The sequence below is a fragment of the Pseudorasbora parva genome, chromosome 11 (assembly GCF_024679245.1).
Source record: "Pseudorasbora parva isolate DD20220531a chromosome 11, ASM2467924v1, whole genome shotgun sequence".
Lineage (NCBI taxonomy): Eukaryota > Metazoa > Chordata > Actinopteri > Cypriniformes > Gobionidae > Pseudorasbora > Pseudorasbora parva.
Genome location: NC_090182.1, coordinates 4102693 through 4125814, shown reverse-complemented (window position 1 = coordinate 4125814; position 23122 = coordinate 4102693). Strand labels below are relative to the sequence as shown.

Below are 23122 nucleotides of genomic sequence, written 5' to 3'. Positions count from 1 at the left end.
GCAGTTAACCGTCATGTTTCCGCATACAGTTTAGAAAGATAAGTGTTCTCAAATTGCATCCGTTGCTGCTCCTTTTTCACATACAGTATGTCTCAAGTCTGTTTTTTTATCTTTCCACTTTTCGGCGGCTGTAAAAAGATAAATATGGTGTATTTACTTTTTATTGTTTGTACACATTTGACCTTCCCTCAGTAGTAGTAAAAGTGTAAGCTCAAGGCCCAGCCAACAGGAAACATTCCCATAACTTTCACTAATGTTCTTAAAAGTTACAGTCTTGTTCAAAATAATAGCAGTACAATGTGACTAACCAGAATAATCAAGGTTTTTCGTATATTTTTTTATTGCTACGTGGCAAACAAGTTACCAGTAGGTTCAGTAGATTCTCAGAAAACAAATGAGACCCAGCATTCATGATATGCACGCTCTTAAGGCTGTGCAATTGGGCAATTAGTTGAATTAGTTGAAAGGGGTGTGTTCAAAAAAATAGCAGTGTGGCATTCAATCACTGAGGTCATCAATTTTGTGAAGAAACAGGTGTGAATCAGGTGGCCCCTATTTAAGGATGAAGCCAACACTTGTTGAACATGCATTTGAAAGCTGAGGAAAATGGGTCGTTCAAGACATTGTTCAGAAGAACAGCGTACTTTGATTAAAAAGTTGATTAGAGAGGGGAAAACCTATAAAGAGGTGCAAAAAATGATAGGCTGTTCAGCTAAAATGATCTCCAATGCCTTAAAATGGAGAGCAAAACCAGAGAGACGTGGAAGAAAACGGAAGACAACCATCAAAATGGATAGAAGAATAACCAGAATGGCAAAGGCTCAGCCAATGATCACCTCCAGGATGATCAAAGACAGTCTGGAGTTACCTGTAAGTACTGTGACAGTTAGAAGACGTCTGTGTGAAGCTAATCTATTTTCAAGAATCCCCCGCAAAGTCCCTCTGTTAAAAAAAAGGCATGTGCAGAAGAGGTTACAATTTGCCAAAGAACACATCAACTGGCCTAAAGAGAAATGGAGGAACATTTTGTGGACTGATGAGAGTAAAATTGTTCTTTATGGGTCCAAGGGCCACAGGCAGTTTGTGAGACGACCCCCAAACTCTGAATTCAAGCCACAGTACACAGTGAAGACAGTGAAGCATGGAGGTGCAAGCATCATGATATGGGCATGTTTCTCCTACTATGGTGTTGGGCCTATTTATCGCATACCAGGGATCATGGATCAGTTTGCATATGTTAAAATACTTGAAGAGGTCATGTTGCCCTATGCTGAAGAGGACATGCCCTTGAAACGGTTGTTTCAACAAGACAATGACCCAAAACACACTAGTAAACGGGCAAAGTCTTGGTTCCAAACCAACAAAATTAGTGTTATGGAGTGGCCAGCCCAATCTCCAGACCTTAATCCAATTGAGAACTTGTGGGGTGATATCAAAAATGCTGTTTCTGAAGGAAAACCAAGAAATGTGAATGAATTGTGGAATGTTGTTAAAGAATCATGGAGTGGAATAACAGCTGAGAGGTGCCACAAGTTGGTTGACTCCATGCCACACAGATGTCAAGCAGTTTTAAAAAACTGTGGTCATACAACTAAATATTAGTTTAGTGATTTACAGGATTGCTAAATCCCAGAAAAAAAAATGTTTGTACAAAATAGTTTTGAGTTTGTACAGTCAAAGGTAGACACTGCTATTTTTTTTAACACACCCCTTTCAACTAATTGCCCAATTGCACAGCCTTAAGAGCGTGCATATCATGAATGCTGGGTCTCATTTGTTTTCTGAGAATCTACTGAACCTACTGGTAACTTGTTTGCCACGTAGCAATAAAAAATATACTAAAAACCTTGATTATTCTGGTTAGTCACATTGTACTGCTATTATTTTGAACAAGACTGTATGTAAATGTCAGGACTAACCGTTCTTAAAGGTGCAGTGTGTAATATCATTGAGGATTAATTTGACATAAATGCAATATAATACACATAACAATGTTTTAAGACCTAACATAATGAGATGTTATGTTTTATTATCTACACACACCGCGGGTCCCTTACCGTGCAGACCGAAACTACAGTGAAACTTTCTGTAAACTCTACAGAGCGCTAGCTATTCTCTGCTGTCTCAGTCGATCACATCTTTGTCCTGTGTCAGCCACCGTAGCTTCTCTATGTGCTCAGAAAGGGAGGGGTGAGTGTTGGATGGGTGCAGTTCACAACCTCACCACTAGATAACGCTAAAATGTACACGCTGCACCTTTAAAGTAATGTTTATGGAAAGTATACAGTATATAGTTAATACAGGTTGCTGTAATGTACAGTTTAATGTAAAACCTAAAACTCATGCATTCGGATTGTGATTTATTCACGCCACGGTGGAGCAGAGTTTTGTGATCGGGATCGCGCTGCTCACGTTTTCCGTAACATCATTGTATGCTGTAAATAAAATGTCATATGCTTGGTATGATAATAAATGCTGCTATAAATAAGGGGCCGATTCAAATGTTTAAGTGCTTTTATTTTAAGTAGTTTGAGCGATGATGAAATATATTGCTCTTGTAAATACTTGCCAGCATTTTAAAGAAATACAAGTCTAGAAATGCATCCTAATAACAGCAAAGCAGTAGGTAACTTGGCCGAGGATTCTTACATGGGTGGTGAGAGACGGACGGCAATAAAATAACTGACCAGTCCTATCCATCCCATCCATCCATCCATCATCTTCCGCTTATCCGGGGCCGGGTCGCGGGGGCAACAGTCTAAGCAGAGGCGCCCAGACTTCCTTCTCTCTGGCCACTTCCTCCAGCTCCTCCGGGGGTACCCCGAGGCGTTCCCAGGCCAGCCTGGAGACATAATCCCTCCAGCGTGTCCTGGGTCTTCCCCGGGGCCTCCTCCCGGTGGGATGTGCCCGGAACACCTCCCTGGGAAGGCGTCCAGGAGGCATCCGAAATAGATGCCCGAGCCACCTCAGCTGGCTCCTCTCGATGTGAAGGAGCAACGGCTCTACTCTATCTCTAAGGGAGCGCCCAGCCACCCTGCGGAGAAAGCTCATTTCAGCCGCCTGTATCCGGGAACTTGTCCTTTCGAGTTCCGACCAGTCCCTGTAACTTAAATGATGGCAATACCTTCTGACCCCACGAGAAACAGTTACTGTCCGAATAGCTTCAGCAACTCCTTCACCACTAACGGAGCGAGCTGGAAAATCAAACTTTTCCCGAATTCCCCCTGTTGGGGAGGAGGGCCACAACATCATGGCCACCAACAAACCCCAGCAAAGATTGTTCTTGCTCTGGCTTTAACTTTTGGATATTCGGCAGCGGTCCCTCAACGGAATGAATGGTTTCATTCGCATCTTTCTCCGCCGCCATTACTGAACTACATCTCAAACTAGTGCACTGTCATCGTTCTCACCCACTCCCTCTGTTCACTGATTGGACCGGTAAAAATTTGTTCGGAGAAAACCTAAGAATACACTGCAGTCCCAGACGTAGTACTGAAGGAAAATTAAAATTGAACGGAAGTATGTAGGAGAGCAGAGCTAGGCTACGTTCTCAGAACACCGTGAGAAAGTGTTCTTGGAACCACATTCTCGTCTTCATGGTGTTAATAATATGTGTGGAATGTTTTTGGAATGTTTACATTTGAATGAAAAGTCCTTAAAGTCCTAATTTTTTACATAGTGCTTTTCACAATACACATATCACAATGCTATGTTTATAATATCACAATATCTTTATGTCCAGCTAACCGGGAACATTCTCAGAACAATCTGTTAAGGTTTTCTCAAAGTTATAGAATGTTCTGTAGAGTTCTATAGAGTCATGGAACAATAATAGAATGCTCATTCAAATTTAAAAACGCTCTCAACATTTTTAAGTTGGACATTAATCTAAAAATGTTTTGATCATTAAAGATAATTGAATATAATTAATGAAGCCACAAGAACAAAAAAAATTGTAAGTTGTATATCAAATGTAAAGGCAAGCAATGCACAGACTTCATTGATTATGCATTAGAATAATAAGCAATCAGGACTTTAAACTTCAACATCTGTAACAGCATTTCATCTCTTCCATTTCATTGTCTTTCTATAACTCGTGGCAAGGCATGTTTATTTATATAGCGCGTTTCATACACAATGGTAATTCAAAGTGCTTTCTCGCATGGTGTCCACATTTGGGGACAGTTCATTTAACTCCATTTTAAGGTCATTTCTCATGGTTATTTTCTCCAAACCACTTGAGGGCAGTGTTCGTAGACTGACAGCAGTAATATAACAGTGGCTACTGTCTTGTTTTTTTTTTTGTTTTTGTTTTTTTTATGCAAACGAACAACAACAATTACAAAGACAAAAGAACAATGAGGGTTACATACAAAACTCCAAAAGCAAGCTATGAAAGCTTAAAGGACTTACACCAGGAAAGAGTCTTACATGCAATACAATTACTGGAGTTTCTTAAAGAATTTACATACATATCAAAATCTTTCCTAAAAATAAAGAAGTAGGGAGTTTTTTGTTGTTGTTGAAAATTTACAGTTATGAATGTAAAATTTAAAGATGGCTGACAGTGGTAGCCATGTGCCAAATGCACAAAAGGCATATCTGTGAAAAACTTTTATACAAGGAGGTCAATTGAGCTAAAAATAAAAAAAATAATATTAGTATGTACAGTAAAGTATGATGAATATGTTAGTATTTTATGAATATTTTCCATATTGTCATCTGTGGCTTTGTTTATCGTGGACAGTTAAATAACTTTTAAATAAAGCAACATTTTGTAAAAATGAAAATGGATTTCAATTTTACCATCATATTAATGTAATAAAAATAATCTTTAAAAAAATCTAGATAATGTTTTTTATAATTCATGCATAAAAGGGTGAAAATAATGATAAAATAATCACACCATGCAAAAGAACAAATTCATTTTTTTTTTTTTTTTTTTTCTTACAAAAAAAGTTTTTTTGTGTCTTCAATCAGTAAATCTGGGGCGCCCCCGTCTGGTAAAGGAGAGATTGAGAGACAGGTTTGTGATTTCACACTAGAGCTTTTTGGCGGTGTCTAGTATCTTTACACTCTCAGAGGTGACAACAGCTCACACCATTTCATAAATCAGTTCTCACAACTCCATTCCACTTCACAAACGTTTAAATAACATTCAGAAATAAAGTTTTTATAACTTATATTAATGTGAGTGTTAGCAACACATTCTAAGAAAAATGTTAATGGCCACAAGACTTTTTATCATTCTCTTATAGACTCTTATAAGCATAAAGAGCTGTGCACCCATGCAGAAAGTAATAACAGAATCATCTTTCATTTAATGTAAGTTCATATAAATATTACTGCACTGTGTTGGTACAGGTGGATTAGTACCATAGTACTGAATGATTGCTATTTACCCTACTATTTATATTAATGGTGATTGCTTCAGCATATTTCAAAAAACCCATGACTGCCTACACTAAAAAACAAAAACAAATGAATCGCACCATGTTTGGTATTTATTAACCTATGAGTTAATATGTTGTGGCCTCAAAAGGCTCTGATGTCCTGTTGCACAACACAAATAAGTGAACAGTGGGATGTAATGCATAAGAATGATTTTCACTAACACTGAACAGCTCTGAATGTTTTAATTGTTTTCCACTTGCATTTGTTATATCTGCATTGAGTCCAAAAATTGTGCTTCAGTTACTCTTTTCTTAATTACATGTTATTCTCACAATGGCTACTTCTCTGTGTGTGTGTGTGTGTGTGTGTGTGTGTGTGTGTGTGTGTGTGTGTGTGTGTGTGTGTGTGTGTGTGTGTGTGTGTGTGTGTGTGTGTGTGCGTGTGCGTGTGCGTGTGCGTGTGCGTGTGTGTGTGTGTACGTACATACACACACTGATCAGGTATAACATTATGACCACTGACAGGTGAAGTGAATAGCACTGATGATCTCTTCATCACGGCTCCTGTTAGTGGGTGGGATATATTAGGCACCAAGTGAACATTTTGTCCTCAAAGTTGATGTGTTAGAAGCAGGAGAAATGGGGAAGCTTAATGTACCCTGCCACAAAGCACAAATAGTTCTGGAAAGGTTTGAAAAGTGAGTTTGAGGTCTTGACTTGGACTTCAAATTCCCCAGATCTCAATCCAATCGAGCATCTGTGGGATGTGCTGAACAAGTCCGATCCATGGAGGCCCCACCTTGCAGCTTACAGGAATTAAAGGAACATTTTGATGCCAGATACCACAGCACATCTTCAGAGGTCTAGTGGAGTCCATGCCTCGTCGGGTAAGCAAAAGGGGGACCAACACAATATTAGAAAGGTGGTCATAATGTTATGCATGAACGGTGTATTCATGTAGCTATATGCATATGTGCACGTATGTATGCATGTCGGTGCATGTGTGTAGGTCTGTATGTGCTTGTGTGTATGAATGTAGGCTATATGCATGCATGTGTATGTGTGTGTACGGTTTATTTATTTATTTATTAAGTTCAGTTGAAGTGTGTGCTTACGGGATGAGGAAATACGCTGCAGGTGCCAGTGATCATTAAGTATTATCATTGAGTGTGTGCAGGTATGAGCCAGGAGGGATTCTGGGAAACATGCTCAGGTCACTGGAGACTGTGATATTGCCTACTTTTGATTTATTGCCTACATTTAACATACAATATAGTTTTTTTCATGTGATCAAAGCTGAATTTATCATCATTACCCCAGTCTTCAGAGTAACATGATCCTTCAGAAATCATTCTCATATGATGATTTGCTACATTTATGATTATTAACAATGTTGAACAGTTTTTGCTGCTCCATATCAAATTTCTTAAATTAACTTCAAATTTCAACTAAAGGTTGGGTATCAAAAAAAACTTCATTCACATTTATTCCAAGTCTTATTGTAAAACATTTAATTTTAGCTAAATCCCATGAACTAACATCAATAGGCTAAATATCACTTACACACTATAGATTAAAAATACCAGAGCAAAGACAACTAGCTCAAGTAATATACATTTCAGGCATTATTACAATTAAAAAATTAAAATTAAAATAAAATCAAACTTGATCTACTAAGGAAAGTCCTCAAAGACTACCGTGGGCTTCTCAGAACCAAGCCCTGAGTGTCCAGAGGAGGCCCTGTGCCTTTTTCCCAAGCATGTAGGACGCTGCCACAAAGAAGCCCAGCACAGCCCTCCTGGCCATGTCAGGACTCGGAACTTCCAGATTTAGGACCAGCGGAACAGGGTCCACCGGAACTGAGACCACCGGAAACAGGACCACCGGAACACAGACCCCCGGAACTAGGTCCAGCGGAAAATGATCCACCGGAACTAGATCCACCAGAACTGGTACCACCAGAAACAAGACCACCGGAACATGATCCACCGGAAAAGGGACCACCGGAACAGACACAGATTGAGCCTTTCATCTCCTTTTCCATTTCAAGACCACTGGAATGGAGTCCACTGGAACTGGATCCACCGGCACACAGACCACCGGAACTAGATCCGCTGGAACAGGATCCGCTGGAACTCGGACCCCTGGACCTGGGACCTCCTCCACCGAGACCATTCTCCGACCTGGTGAATCCCGCCATCCAGCAGCACAGCTTCAGTGCATGAGCTGCGTAACCTCCCAAAAACCTATCAGGGTCCCAGTCAGGCATGCATGACCGGAGGGGCTCTGACAATCCCCTCCATGCCTCCCCCATCTGAGCCACTCGAGCCAACCTGTTGAACTCCAACACAAAGTCCTTGGTGCTGAGCTCTCCTTGCTGGAGCTGCTCTAATTTCCCCGCCGGATCCATAATTTTAAGTCGGTCATTCTGTTAAGGAAAGGGGAATTGCTCAGACGGCCGGCAGAGAAGCAGGATCCAAATGCAGGGGAAATTTAATAACAAAAACAATCAAAAACCAGGAACAAAATAATACTGAGCAAACTAAAAGAAAACACGGGGAACAGAGAACCGAGAATACCATAAGTCAAAAGTTACTTATGCCATGTCCCACTGGTCAATGACTTGATTCCTCAGAGATTTCTATTTACACCATATATGAATAACACATATTTGAACTGAGCTTCTATCACTATATCAATACAAACAGTGATCAAACAAACAAAATCAAACAATAATCCATAAATGATATAAATCACAGAAAGTCTTATCAGGGGAAAGAATGCTTGTGATAAAGTCCAGACACATAATGTAGGATCTGTCCAATATGCCCTGGCACATCCGTCTCTTCTTCAATGAGCACCTCCACATTATTCCCAGAGCATGAGCAAATGAATAAGCAAAGGAAGATCATAAACAAAAATCCTTCTACAAAAGAAAATACAGACATTCAGAAAAAAAAAGTTATGTCCTTGACAACTTCTATGTATAATAACCATTACATCAACTACATTTCACACATACAATCAGCTATCAGAGTCAAAGCAGTTTAGAGTAACTATTAGTGGTTACAGTCAAACATTACACACACCTGAGTTTCTCCACAAGGATTGTGTCTCAGGGCAGAGTAGGAGAGCTTCTCAATACTCAAACTGATGCTTCCTCATTCCCTCGCTCCTCATTCAGAAACATTAGTTTATATCAAATGGGTGTTAATAAAACACGACAAACTCAAAAACTGGAATAAACTCTGGTTCCTCCTACACTGTTGGGGAGGTAGAGGAGGATACTTCCCCCAAGGCAAGGAAAGTTTATTTGTATAGCACATTTAATACCCAATGGCAATTCAAAGTGCTTTACTTAGAAATTAATTAACATTTGCATGAAAAAATAAGAGTACCTTTTGTAAGAATTAAAAATAAACACAAGGATAATTAAAAAAAAAAAGTTGTAAAGAGAATTAAAATGATTTAAAAAAATCCATCAATCAATCAATAAATAAAATAAAATAAAATGTTCAAATACACAATAGTGGCCAGAAATAGAAATAAAACATCCTTCGGTTTACAGTCTACATACATCTACCATCTTAATTAAAACACATGTCATTCATTTCTTTCTCAAACACGTTCATAACATCCATTTCAATCACTATTCCCTGATTTATTTATTTTTACCCAGGAACCTTCTTGTTAAACCCATTTCCACTCATCATATCTTTCCACAGATTTCCACATACTCAAACTTTTTTGTCAAACTTTCTATTTCCTTTAAAACCAGTTTTCACTTAACATATTTAACTCAAATGAACATATAAAAACAAAGATAAGAATGAAGGATAAGAATAAAACTTCTATAAAAAGATTATGCATAGATGAGATCAGTCGGTTATACAGTGGCTCAGTGCTCATTCAGTAAATGCACCGCTAAACAGATGTGCTTTCAGTCTGGATTTGAATGTGGCGACTGTTCACATCAGCACATCTGATCTGTTCAGGAAGCTGGTTCCAACTGTGGCTGGCATAATAGCTTAAAGCTTATCTCCTTGCTTTGAGTGAACTCTTGGTATTTCTAAGGGGGCTTTCAAAATTGTCATGTTTGGTTTGATTAAAACAAACCCTGGTGCGATTACTCGGTTAGTGCGGTTAATTTGAACATATGTGATATATATGCCATCCGTACTCTGGTGCGCACCAAACAAGCGGACCGAGACCGCTAAAAAGACGGGTCTCGGTCCGCTTCCAAACAAACTCTGGTGCGGTTTGATTGATATGTGAACGCAACATGGACCAAAGACATGTAAACGAACGAAAAACAGGACGTAATGTCACAAGATGCGACGGTGCAAGTCAGCTGATTTGATGACGTGGAAAGATCAGTGTAAATTAAATGAATAACGTTAACGTTAGAGGGAAAACGTGCCTGGAGGACACAACGCTGACTTCGGTGTGTGCAAGCGCCATCCCTAGATTAGCGCCATCCAGCCCACAGGCCTCTGCGCTCTCAAGCCTTCCGGTGCCTGCGCTGTCCATCTCAGAGGTTGCTCTCTTGTCCTCTGTTCTCCATATCACACCAATTGCCAGTTTGTAGGACATTTAGAGGACTCCACCTCCAGTCACAAGTCCGGAGAAGACTCCGCTTCCAGTCACGAGTCCGGAGAGGACTCCACCTCCAGTCACGAGTCCGGAGAGGACTCCACCTCCAGTCACGAGTCCGGAGAGGACTCCACCTCCAGTCACGAGTCCGGAGAGGACTCCACTTCCAGTCACGAGTCCGAAGAGGACTCCACCTCCAGTCATGAGTCCGGAGAGGACTCCGCCTCCAGTCACGAGTCCGGAGAGGACTCAGCCTCCAGTCACAAGTCCAGAGAGGACTCCGCCTCCAGTCACGAGTCCGAATGAGGACTCAGCCTCCAGTCACGAGTCCGGAGAGGACTCAGCCTCCAGTCACGAGTCCGGAGAGGACTCCGCCTCCAGTCACGAGTCCGGAGAGGACTCCGCCTCCAGTCACGAGTCCGGAGAGGACTCAGCCTCCAGTCACGAGTCCGGAGAGGACTCAGCCTCCAGTCACGAGTCCGGAGAGGACTCAGCCTCCAGTCACGAGTCCGGAGAGGACTCAGCCTCCTGTCACGAGTCTGGAGAGGACTCCACTTCCAGTCACAGGTCCGGAGAAGACTCAGCCTCCTGTCACAAGTCCGGAGAGGACTCCACTTCCAGTCACTAGTCCGGAGAGGACTCCACTTCCAGTCACTAGTCGGGAGAGGACTCCGCCTCCAGTCACAAGTCCGGAGAGGACTCAGCCTCCAGTCACAAGTCCGGAGAGGACTCCGCCTCCTGTCACAAGTCTGGAGAGGACTCAGCCTCCAGTCACAAGTCCGGAGAGGACTCAGCCTCCTGTCACAAGTCTGGAGAGGACTCAGCCTCCAGTCACAAGTCCGGAGAGGACTCAGCCTCCTGTCACAAGTCTGGAGAGGACTCAGCCTCCAGTCACAAGTCCGGAGAGGACTCAGCCTCCTGTCACAAGTCTGGAGAGGACTCCGCTTCCAGTCACAGGTCCGGAGAAGACTCAGCCTCCTGTCACAAATCCGGAGAGGACTCCACTTCCAGTCACTAGTCCGGAGAGGACTCCACTTCCAGTCACTGGTCGGGAGAGGACTCCGCCTCCAGTCACAAGTCCGGAAAGGACTCAGCCTCCATGGGCCTGGCCCTCCAACCCGCCCCCAGGTCGGCTTTCGCTCCTCGCTCCTGGATAATTATGGAAGCGTCTGGAAGCCGCTCGTTAGGAGGGGGCTATGTTACAATTACCTTACTGGTGCTAATGATCACCATGCTTAACTATTGCCAATACATCTAAGACTACATTTCCCATAATCCTTTTCCCGGACTCATAAGCCATGATTGTTCTCAACTGTGCCTCATTAAACTCATTAGCCCATCCTTTCACCTCATTCACTGTAAAGTGTTGTTTAGTGTTCATCCTTCCTTGTTTCTTGTCTTCTGGTTTTTGGATTACTTGCCTGTTTCTAGCAATATCATACAACTGCAGACAAAAATGGGCGTTACCTTTTTCGTAGACTGGAATGCCCCCTTCTTCTACTTCCTTCTGCTGAACTGCTAGCTTTTTAACATTCGCTAGTAAGTTTTTTCTCAAGCAGAAGCTTCAAAATAAGATCTAGCATCTGGCAACACGACATCATGACTTTGCGTAAACATACACGCCACTTTTCCGAGATGAACCATTATGTGTGTGTGTGTTTGTGCTGAATGTTGTGCTGAATGTTTCTTGTGATGGGTAGGTTTAGGGATCAGGGTTGGGTGTAGGCATTCGTTATTGTGATTGACATGGCAAATGAAATGTTTAGAATCGGTTGCAGGGCATTTCCGCTGAACTGGTTTGGGGGGGAAAAATCACGCATATGGAAGGTGAAATGACATCATACCCAGTGTGCCTTGAGAAACTCACCATGATTGGTTGATGAGACACTACCAGGAACGCCCAATAGGCGTTCTTGTTTCATGACGCCCAAGCCACAGCTGGACCCTTCTCGTTTCTAGGTAACTCTTTTTTGCCCTTGTTCCCTGGCTTGTTGTGTTTGTTTGTTTGTTTGTTTGTTTGTTTAGACTGCCTGCCTGTTTTTTGACTCATTGCCTGTACTCTTGACTAAGATTGTGGTATTCCCTCTAATAAAGCTGCTTTTTGATCCTCAGCCTTTGTGCATTGTGACAATAATATTGGTTCCATAATTTCATATTTCTATATTCAATATGTTATATTAAAACATTAATAAAATAAAGGTTTTATTTTAGGCTACTGAAGATGCGGTTTCGGCTTATGTGTGTCAAAACATTTTAGAAATCCTGACTGATTGTTTTACGGCCATGTCCGGAGTAAAGAGCATGTGTGGTAACCCTACATACATACAGTTAAGATGATATTAAATGACTTAACCTGTGATGTAAGATTTTGGATATCATTAGCCTATCATTATCATTATCAATATCATTATGCCCAGCTCATATTTGGCCTAAAAAAATGACAGAGGTAATTATGCTATGAAGCTAATGATATATTGCCCAAGTTTTTGCAAAGGTTTGCATTTGGTTTGGTCACAGCACAAGGTGTCACTGTGGACTCAAAGCGTCAGCTCTGCCATTCTGAGCTCGATTGCTGTGTCTGAGGGCAAGCACACCCCTTCATTTCTTTGTATATTTATTTATAATTTAGTCGGCTTTGAAATTCAAGGAAATCTTGTAAAAAAATGTATTTCCTTTTTAAAAGGCCCAGAAAACTATTTTCTGTAGCCAGTGTAAATTAGATTTATCAAAGTAAATGAGGGAGAAATAAGAAAATTCCAATAAAAATACACACTTGTGCCAAAATTGGTAAATGGACTGAATTTATATAGCGCTTTAAACATGCCTATGGCCATCCAAAGCGCTTTGCATGTTGCCTCACATTCACCCATTCATACACTGACAGCGGTGACAGCCATGCAAGTTGCCATCCAGCTCATCGGGAGCAGCTGGGTTAGGTGTCTTGCACTTGGACACCTCGACACTTGGTCAGGTGGAACCGGGGAATGAACCAACCACCAACCTTACCGTTTGTAGAAAACCTACGTGAACCACTGAGCCACTGCGGCACACAAAATTGATGCAAATAGGATAAACAAAGGCAAAATTATTTAAAACTAAATGAAATTTTACATTTAAATGTGATTGATGAATTAGACACTTTGATTACAGTGTTATTGAAGCATAATTTGTAAAATTGAATTAATCTAAGCAGAATCTAATTTAACTCTGATTGTCTGCTGTAATAATCAGTTTAACTGGTAAGATCCTCAGAGGGGTTGTGGATCGATTACATAAGAATGGAAACACAGTCTCTCTGAAGGACGTCCTGAATATGAGTAAACGTGTGTTAGTTACAGGATCAGAGAATGACACTTTTCCTCTGTCATAGTCCAGCTGAACTCTCACACGCTGAAGCTTCACTTTAACAGGAAAGGCAGTGCGGGGTTTCTCTGGGGATTGTGAGAAGTATTTGCTGTCCTTGTACCACACACGCCAGACGTTAGAATCAAAGAAAACCTCTCCCTTCCTTTGGCTTGATGCTGTGGTTATTCCAAGACTCCAGTGTGTATTGTCACCAACTTCCACATCCCAGCAGTGTGTTCCTGAGTTAAATCCCTCAGATCCCAGGACACACAGATAACTGTCAAACCTCTCTGGATTATCAGGAAGTGTTTTATCTACATCACTGAGCGACACACACACACTGGTCAGATCAGACGAGAGTGTGAGACGAGGATTTGCTGTGTTTGGATCTAGAGTCAATGGAGCTGCAAAGAGAAGAACATCAGATTACAGGATGAAATATTATCAGAAATGTAAATATAAAACAAATAAAAGAGATCATAAATCCTGCTATCATGACAATGGTCTGTCAGTTTCTGTCAGAATGGATTGAGGCTTCAGGTTTAATATCATATTCAATAAACACTATTGTATCCTAATACATAAGCAGAGACCATGAGGAACAGACTTCTGTAGTCATTATAAGTTCACTGTATGATCTGATGATCTTCTGAAATACAGTTCAGATTCACTCAGAAACTCGAGTGAATATTAAATATATTTCTATCAGATGTTAATGTTGTGTGTGTTTCTATCTGAAGGATGTTTTGCGCTGGTGTCAGATCTGCTGAGACTCACTGTGTTGGACAGTTTCCAGCATCTTCTTCCAGACTCTGGACCGCAGGTTACCCAGATAACGGGACACATCAATCAAAGCTCCAGAACTCATCCGTGGATCCGGCTGTGGGATCTGGACTCTGGAGGAACATTCAGGAGTCAGAACTGCAGTGAATTTGAGTTCAGATCCACTGAGAGAAGAGATACGAGCAGCTCACTCACCTTTCCATTGAGGCGTTAAAGTTCTGGAAAATATAGAGTTTGAAAACATGTTAATATCTTATCAAACACTCTCATTGTCAGTGAGTCTCAAGTTGTTTTATGCTCAAAGAATGAAGCCAGATTGATTGGTCACCTTTAGAAACGAGGCGTCATTGGCTTTCATCATCTCCTCCATGTCTCTGATTGTGTGTGAAAGAGCTGAGATGTGTGTGTTCATCTCCTTCAGCTTCTCCTTCATCCTCTGCTTCTTCTGCTCCTCTTCCTCCCTCAGTGCAGTGATTGTAGCTTCTTCTTCGTCTCTGAGAAACTGATGAAGCTTCTCAAACTCTTCTTTAATCTGACGCTCTGTGTGCTCAGCTTGAGACTGAAATCACATCACATTCACTTCAGTCAGCTCTGTGTGAACACACACTCCACTAATGTCAATAAAAAAAATGTGTGTGAATGTTGAGTGTTTGACTCTTTATTCATCCTCACCTCGATGTGTTGGATTGTTTTATCACACTTTCCTTTCAGTTTTTTCCCATGTTTGAGCTTGTTTTGTAAGGACGTCAGCGCTGTGTTAAATTCCATCTACAGGTTAAGATGAAAATCTGTGAAACTTATGAAGCTATACGATATTTAAACATTGTATGTCTGAATGTTTTTAATGTTAAATTATTTATATGTTGAATGGGTTATTCTCAGAAGCATCTGTGTCTAAAAATGACTGGACATGGCTCCCCGGAGTACAGCAGTATAAAACTTTCTCAGAGCAGGTTCCTCCCTCCCTTGGCCCAAAGAGCATTGCCACTCCCTTCCTCCTCTCCTTTTGCCAGAGGGCAGCAGTAGGAGACCTCACCCACTCTCTGCCCCACCCTGGAATACTCAGACAACACTCCAGGCCTCCTGAGTCGGGTCTGTGTGTTCCGCCTCTCTGCCCCACCCCAGGTATGTATGTTGGTCCCGCTTGGTCGGTCTCTGGTGGTCTGGCTAGAGCTCCCCAGGCCATCTCGCTGGGTCATCCGTACCATCAGACTCGGCTAAGAGATTCAGTTTGCCTCCCAGCCTCCCAAGTACAAGGGGATCCACTTCACTTCTGTGTGAAGCAGAGATGTCCATGTCTTGTGGTAAGAGACTGATGATGTCCTACTGGCGAAGGATGTGATCGTGCCAGTTTCTCCAGCCGATGTGAGGTCGGGATTATACAGCCCCTACTTCATTGTACCCAATAAAGGCGGTGGGTTACGACCAATCTTGGACCCAATCAGGCCCTGCATAAGCTCCCATCTCTAAGCTCCCATTAAAGATGCACTGGCACACAGCTGACCCTGGGGCCTGCACAAGTATGCATTTCCCCCAGTGAGCCCTCTTGCACAGAATCTGTGCAAGGTCAGGGAGGATGTGGAGCAGATCTTGCTAGTTGTGCCCTACTGGCCCAACCGGACCTGGTTCTCCGAACTAACACTCCTCGCGACCACCCCTCCCTGGCCCATTCATCAGAGGAAGGACCTCCTTTCTCAGGAACTGGGCACTCTATGACACCCGGGTCCAGACCTCTAGAAACTCCATGGCTGGTCCCTGGACGGGACGCGGAGGTTCAAGGTGGCCTGCCATAAGCTGTTGTAGACACCATCTCTTCCTCTACAGCTATAAGGCTGTCTTCAAGCAAAGGTTAGCCCACTGCACAGTGGATGCTATCATCTTGGCCTACCAGTCCCAAGACATGCCTTGCCCATTCGGGTTGCAAGCACACTCAACTAGGAGTGCCCAGACGTGATCCCCAATTCGTCGGTCAGTTTCGACATACGCCGAACATGACCGTCTGAAAGAGAACAGCTTTTTACGTATGTAACCCTCATTTCCTGAAGGAGGGAATGGAGATATACGTCACATCACCCCAGGTGCTGTGCTTCTGCTGAAAGGCAGAGTCATTATTTCGGATCCTCAGCAGAAAAGCAATGTGGTATTCCACCTCTGTATTTATACCCCTGATGCGGGCGGAGCATGGAATGTGTGAACCACATGCCAATGTTCGTTGGCTTGTTTTTAAAAACTCAAAGTAGATTGGTCACAGAAAATGATCCCCAGTTCGTCGGTCAGTTCTGATGTACGTCTCTGTTCCCTCCTTTAGGGAACGAGGGTTACAAATACAAATACAGAAAGTGAAAGTATGTTAGTATTAATGTTAGGTGTGTCTTAAAGATGTCATCAACTGCGTTATTTTATTGTTTTATAATGTTTTCTTGGGTGCACTTATAATGTTAGTATGATTTTTACATCAAAAAGGTCATCATTTATAAATAAAAGGCATTTTTCCAACCTTGATTTTAGCCTTTGGTCTGAACACTCAGTTTGAAGGGGCGTGTCTGCTGTGAGACTTCAGTGTAAACGCCCATTTTATTTAGATCTATAGCATTATTTCAGATTGTGAATTGTAGCCAATCAATGATATGTTTAGCGCATTAATGAAGTGATCTCGTCATTGCAACTCGATTTCTGCACACTAACGAATGCTTTTATCATAACGAATAGTTCAAATAAAATCTGAGATATTCACATTGTTGAAAATTAATAAGCACATTCCTAGCATTAGGATCCTTTTGAAGGTAATGTTTTTTTTTAGGCAGTTTGTCTCTCCTCGTCATCTCACTAAAAACACTCCAGTGGGCGGGGCCAAAGTTGCGACGATGAAATAGGCATTGATCTTCTTCGGTCTTTAACTATCTATTAGACTTATTCAACAACGAGTCGTTCTCTGGGCTTGGTTTCAATAAAAGCTGTTTTTCGACTAACAAGGAAGGTTTCAGATTTGAAAGGTACATGATATTCTTGATGACATCTTATTTGACAAAAGCTCAAGGAAAATTTGATTTCTCAGTTCATTAAATCACATATTACTGAAAAGGAATTAAAATATTAATAACCCATGACATATCAGTAGTAAGTTGTGGAGAATGAGCAAAAATAAATGCTGGTTGATTGTATACACTAATAATTCTGTTTCTATGTTTATCACTGTTTAGCATGAAATGAGGGACATTTGTCTTACCTTGTAAGGTGAAACCACTTCACTGAGGGGTCTGAATGTGTGTTTGGTGTGTTTCTCTGAGTCTCTGCACACTAAACACAGAGGCTGTTTGTCCTCCAGACAGAAGAGTTTGAGTTTCTCACTGTGTAAACTGCAGATCTCCTCAGACTCTGATGAATGCCTCTCATTTTGCTCCTTCAGAAATGTCTCACACAACTTTTTTAACTCTAGATTAACTGGAGGATCACCTCTTGAGGATCTTCTCCTGCAGACGGGACACTTCTGAGTGTCCTGAGTTTTCCAGAACTGTTGCAGACACTCTTTACAAATACTGTGACTACAGGACAGAAAAACAGGAACCTTGAAGATTTCACAGCAAACAGGACAAAAAAGCTCTTCCACAGATTTTGAATCCATTTCCTCGTCTTGTAAAAGGTCCAGTGATCTACAATTTACTATCAATTTCTAAATTTTGGTTTGAAAAGTAAATAACCATTACAATCAAAATCTAATCTGGGTACATTTCGGAAATACACAATAATCCTAATATAATGTGTCCTCCTCTGTTCTTCACAACACAGACTCGTTTTTAGCGTTCAGTAGAAATGAAAGGGAGAAATAATAGGGCTAGTCACTTCCTGACCTCCCGGTTTTGGAAGAGGGCGGAATTTCTGGTGAGATTTTGGAGCTTCGGGGGCCGGTTGCATAAACCACTAAAACTTTATCTTAAAGTTAGTCATCTTTTTTTGTCTTTAACTTTAAGTTACATAAAAATGTACACTGGCCTAATTTGATACCAACAAAATAAAACTGATTGTCCCCTGATCAATACTGCCTTCTTATAGTCTCAAACATTTCTGACTTCCCTCTTCTTCCCACTTCATTGTTCGCACATTTGTTTGACCTGTTATATGGATTACTATCTTGGATTGTTGCAATAAAGCTGAATTTGGATCTTCAACCTAAGTCTCAGATCTGTACATAACAGAAGACTTCCCCAATATGGATCCAGCAGTCACCCTAGTCCACGGAGCCACCACAAATTCCAGCACTTTCAATAGTGATCGCTATTCTAATGCTCTTAGCGTTCCCCAGTCCAGTGGTTTGAATTCCAGAGCGTCTTCACGACATGGACGCAACGCCAGCTTTTCCAGCTGTCATGGACGCCCCGCCAGAGTCTACAGCCACCATGGACACCACATGTTGCCAGAGTCCATCCAGGTAGTGCATTGGTTGAACTGAATTTGTGTGGCTGCTAATGTGTAATATGTTTTTGGGGAAAATGAAAGGAGGCAGAGTGGTGTTTTAGGACATATTTCTCCTGGAGCGCCTTTTTCTATTTTGCTTCATGCTCTATTTCTACGCGTGTCCAATTAGCTGCGGATGTGCGAATGGATTCAAAATGTTCACACGTCAAACTACATGCGGTAGATGCGATTTTGATGTTCAATTCGCGGTTGTTGTGAACGTAGCATTAGCCATGGGTGCTCTAGCGTAGATTTACCGGGAAGACTCAAATGTCACGTCATTCATTAATTATCGATCTAGCCAATCATTATTCATGTTCTGCAGTATATAATTTCTGTTCCCACCCATTACTATGTTCGCAGATACATACAACTCAGCAAACACAAACTACTGGTGATGGTTGGCTTTAATATGCTTCAAAATCAAAATTTTATTTCCATATCTACCCCACTCAGAGCTAAGCGATATACTAATTCCATGGACCATAGGTCACCGCATGCGATCATCTTGCATCTCAGACTAACGTGACTCTATTCTGAACATCAGTAAGAAATTATATTATACATTACTTCCTTTACAGTTAATACTAAAATTACCTATATGTCTATCTGGTCATGGTGGCAGTTCCTATATTTAGTATTTTATACATTTATATGGCTCATTTTTTTCATTTGGTCTATCGAGGCCAACGCACGCACCCACGCTGTTTTCTCCTCACTATGGGCTATCGTGGCCTTTACTTGATCTATGCGGCCTTCCCCTTCACATTGGCTTTTCGGAGCCTCATTCTCAGCTAACGCTGCTTTTCATAGCCCAGCCTATCAAGGCAGTATACACGGCCTAACATGATAGTCCATACAGCCAACGCGGCTTTGCGTAGCACACTCTATCGAGGCAGTATACACGGCCTAACATGATAGTCCATACAGCCAACGCAGCTTTGCGTAGCACACTCTATCGAGGCAGTATACACGGCCTAACATGGTAGCCCATACAGCATACTTCCTTCTGCAAGAATTAGATACTTTGTTTCCAGGTAAGACTTAGAGAAACTTGTTCATGCTTTCATCACCAGTATGGTGGACTATTGTAATGGCCTTCTCACCGGCCTTCCCAAAAAGACCATTAGACAAATGCAGCTCATACAGAACGCTGAGCAGAAGCAGAAAATATGACCATATCACACCAGTCCTCAGGTCTTTACACTGGCTTCCAGTTACATTTAGGATCGATTTTAAAGTACTATTACTTGTTTATAAGTCACTCAATGACCTAGGACCTCAATACATCGCAGATATGCTGATTAAATGCAAACCCAACAGATCACTCAGATCAGCAGGATCAAGTCAGTTAGAAATACCAAGAGTTCACTCAAAGCAAGGAGAGTCTGTTTTTAGCTATTATGCCAGCCGCAGTTGGAACCAGCTTCCTGAACAGATCAGATTTGCTCCAACAGTAGCCACATTCAAATCCAGACTCAAAACACATCTGTTTATCTGTGCATTTACTGAATGAGCTCTGAGCCACTGTACGTCCGACTGATTGCACCTTATCTATGCATCATTTCTTTAATTCTTTTTATAACTGTTTTAGTTTACCTTTGTTCTTTTCTTTGGTTATCATCATTTTATTATTGTTAATTCTCTTTACATTGTATTCTTTTTCTTATGCATTTTTTATCCCTATTTTAATTCCTTTCTATGTAAAGCACTTTGAATTGCCATTGTGTATGAAGTGTGCAATATAAATAATCTTGCCTTTCCTTGCCTTCTGTTTATTGATTTAACAAATATGGCAGTATCCATATCTATTGCATGGTCAATGTCTATTGTTCTAATAATATCATCTATTTCCTTTTCAAATATTTTAGATACTTTAGCCAAAGAATGTTCCAATGGGTGGGTATCTTTTGATGTATCAGTTCTTTTGGGGGCAGGCTCTGCCCATGCCTTCATCTTCAGGCAGGAACTGCAAGCATCCGCTCCACTCTGGGTTTGAACAATGGACGGGGCCTACGCCAAAGAACTTTATAATTTCATCTATTTGATACTCATTGTTTACAGACTGTAAATACATCTTCAAATGTTTTTCTCGCCTCCTAAATCTTTCAGATAGAACAGTGTGTTCTGTAATTCCTTGTGAGGTCTAGGTTGTTGTTACACTGTTTTTCTGAGCATTATCCTGGTTTCCTGTGTCTTGGGTTTTTTGATTATCTGGTTTTGATAATATGTCTTCTGGATTACCCTTTTTGCCTGTTTTCTACCTTGGTGCACACTGCCTGTGTGTTTGACCTTTTGCCTGTTATTTAGATTGTCCCACTAAAGCTGCATTTGGATATTCAACCCAAGTCTCAGAGCAGTACGTAATAAAGACACTGCCCCTAAAGACATTCTGGATGTATAGTTTTATTTTTATCCAAAAATGAAAATTACACCATGATTAACTCACCCTCAAGCCATCCTAGGTGTATATGACTTTCTACTTTCAGACAAATACAATCTGTTATATTAAAAAATGTCCTGGCTCTTCCCAGCTTTATAATGGCAGTGAATGGTAGCCTAAAATTTAAAACCCTAAAAAGTGCATTCATCCATTTAAAAAAAGTGCTCCCCATGGCTTGCCTTCTACAGCGTATTGATGGGTTTTTGTTAGAAAAATATCCATATTTAACACATATTAATACACTATCTAAAACACTATAAACGGCTAAATGAACTCCCAGCAGTCAGGTTGTATAGTGGAACAAGTTAGAGCTCTCAGATCATTTCCAGTTTATATGTTGTAATTACAAGTTCACTCATAAACGCTTTTACAAGCTGGAATCTCATTATTATGGTAATTGAGCACAGTAATACCATGGTCAGTAAACCATTTACCAGTGGTTTTGGCACTATGAGCAGGTGCCAGGTCGTGCTGAAAAACCAAATCTTCATCTCCATAAAGCTTTTCAGCAGATGGAAGCATGAAGTGCTCCAAAATCTCCTGATAGCGAGCTGCATTGACCCTGCCCTTGATAAAACACAGTGGACCAACACCAGCAGCTGACATGGCACCCCAGACCATCACTGACTGTGGGGACTTGACACTGGACTTCAGGCATTTGGGCATTTCCTTCTCCCCAGTCTTCCTCCAGACTCTGGCACCTTGATTTATGAATGACATGCAAAATTTGCTTTCATCCGAAAAAAGTACGTTGGACCACTGAGCAACAGTCCAGTACTGCTTCTCTGTAGCCCAAAAGTGTCTTGACCTGGGGAATGCTGCACCTGTAGCCCATTTATAATGCCTCATCTGCCTAATAATGACAGATGAGGCAGAGACATCTGAAATTACTCCCTTCAAATAAGAGCCTATGGTTTTCATTGTGTATCAGCAGCTTTAACAGTCAGTGTTTGAGAAAGATTTACAGGTCGGAGCTCGGAGAATTGAGCTCATTCTGTGGTCAAATCAATGGATGAGTGCTCAGTTTTAAAGTTTAATGTGTTTGTAATTTTATTTACCCTTAACTTTAGTTAAACACGACTGTTTGTAAAGTATATAACTGAGGGAAGGCACTGCGAATGAGCTCAAATCTTGTTCTGTGTGGACTTCTGTAAGATTGGACTCTCTGCTGACCTCTAGTGTTCACATGAGGAAGTGCTTTAGAGCAGCAGATTACAATCAAGTGCTAATTATAATCATAATACAGGTCCTTCTCAAAAAATTAGCATATGTGATAAAAGTTCATTATTTTCCATAATGTAATGATAAAAAATAAACTTACATATATTTTAGATTCATTGCGCACCAACTGAAATATTGCAGGTCTTTTATTGTTTTAATACTGATGATTTTGGCATACAGCTCATGAAAACCCAAAATCTCAAAAAATTAGCATATCATGAAAAGGTTCTCTAAACGAGCTATTAACCTAATCATTTGAATCAACTAATGAACTCTAAACACCTGCAAAAGATTCCTGAGGCTTTTAAAAACTCCCAGCCTGGTTCATTACTCAAAACCGCAATCATGGGTAAGACTGCCGACCTGACTGCTGTCCAGAAGGCCATCATTGACACCCTCAAGCGAGAGGGGAAGACACAGAAAGAAATTTCTGAACGAATAGGCTGTTCCCAGAGTGCTGTATCAAGGCACCTCAGTGGGAAGTCTGTGGGAAGGAAAAAGTGTGGCAAAAAACGCTGCACAACGAGAAGAGGTGAGCGGACCCTGAGGAAGATTGTGGAGAAGGACCGATTCCAGACCTTGGGGGACCTGCGGAAGCAGTGGACTGAGTCTGGAGTAGAAACATCCAGAGCCACCGTGCACAGGCGTGAGCAGGAAATGGGCTACAGGTGCCGCATTCCCCAGGTCAAGACACTTTTGGGCTACAGAGAAGCAGCACTGGACTGGTGCTCAGTGGTCCAAAGTACTTTTTTCGGATGACAGCAAATTTTGCATGTCATTCGAAAAATCAAGGTGCCAGAGTCTGGAGGAAGACTGGGGAGAAGGAAATGCCCAAATGCCTGAAGTCCAGTGTCAAGTCCCCACAGTCAGTGATGGTCTGGGGTGCCATGTC

General features: G+C 41.5%; 2 protein-coding genes across 2 annotated transcripts; one reads left to right on the top strand and one right to left on the bottom strand.

The window, feature by feature from the left end:
- Positions 1-10288: 10288 nt before the first annotated feature.
- On the top strand, positions 10289-11143 carry LOC137093089 (uncharacterized). The gene has a single exon (XM_067457811.1). The coding sequence runs from the start codon at positions 10289-10291 to the stop codon at positions 11141-11143; it is 855 nt and encodes a 284-aa protein (XP_067313912.1).
- Positions 11144-11925: 782 nt separating this feature from the next.
- Positions 11926-17882, bottom strand: LOC137092556 (nuclear factor 7, brain-like). The gene is made up of 6 exons (XM_067456835.1): positions 17341-17882; positions 14787-14882; positions 14443-14673; positions 14310-14332; positions 14109-14227; positions 11926-13735 (listed from the first exon to the last, which is right to left on the bottom strand). Exons 1-6 carry the CDS (start codon positions 17734-17736, stop codon positions 13188-13190), a joined length of 1413 nt encoding a protein of 470 aa, XP_067312936.1. The 5' UTR covers positions 17737-17882; the 3' UTR covers positions 11926-13187.
- Between the last annotated feature and the right edge of the window lie 5240 nt (positions 17883-23122).

Excerpts from the sequence above, each read along its gene's own strand:
- LOC137093089 (XM_067457811.1), top strand. The coding sequence starts at position 10,289 with ATGAGGACTCAGCCTCCAGTCACGAGTCCGGAGAGGACTCAGCCTCCA.
- LOC137092556 (XM_067456835.1), bottom strand. The coding sequence starts at position 17,736 with ATGGATTCAAAATCTGTGGAAGAGCTTTTTTGTCCTGTTTGCTGTGAA. Across the intron at positions 14,883-17,340 it reads AAGTGGTTTCACCTTACAAG|ATGGAATTTAACACAGCGCT; the intron begins GTAAGACAAATG and ends CTTAACCTGTAG. Across the intron at positions 13,736-14,108 it reads GCTGGAAACTGTCCAACACA|CTCCATTGACTCTAGATCCA; the intron begins GTGAGTCTCAGC and ends TTCTCTTTGCAG.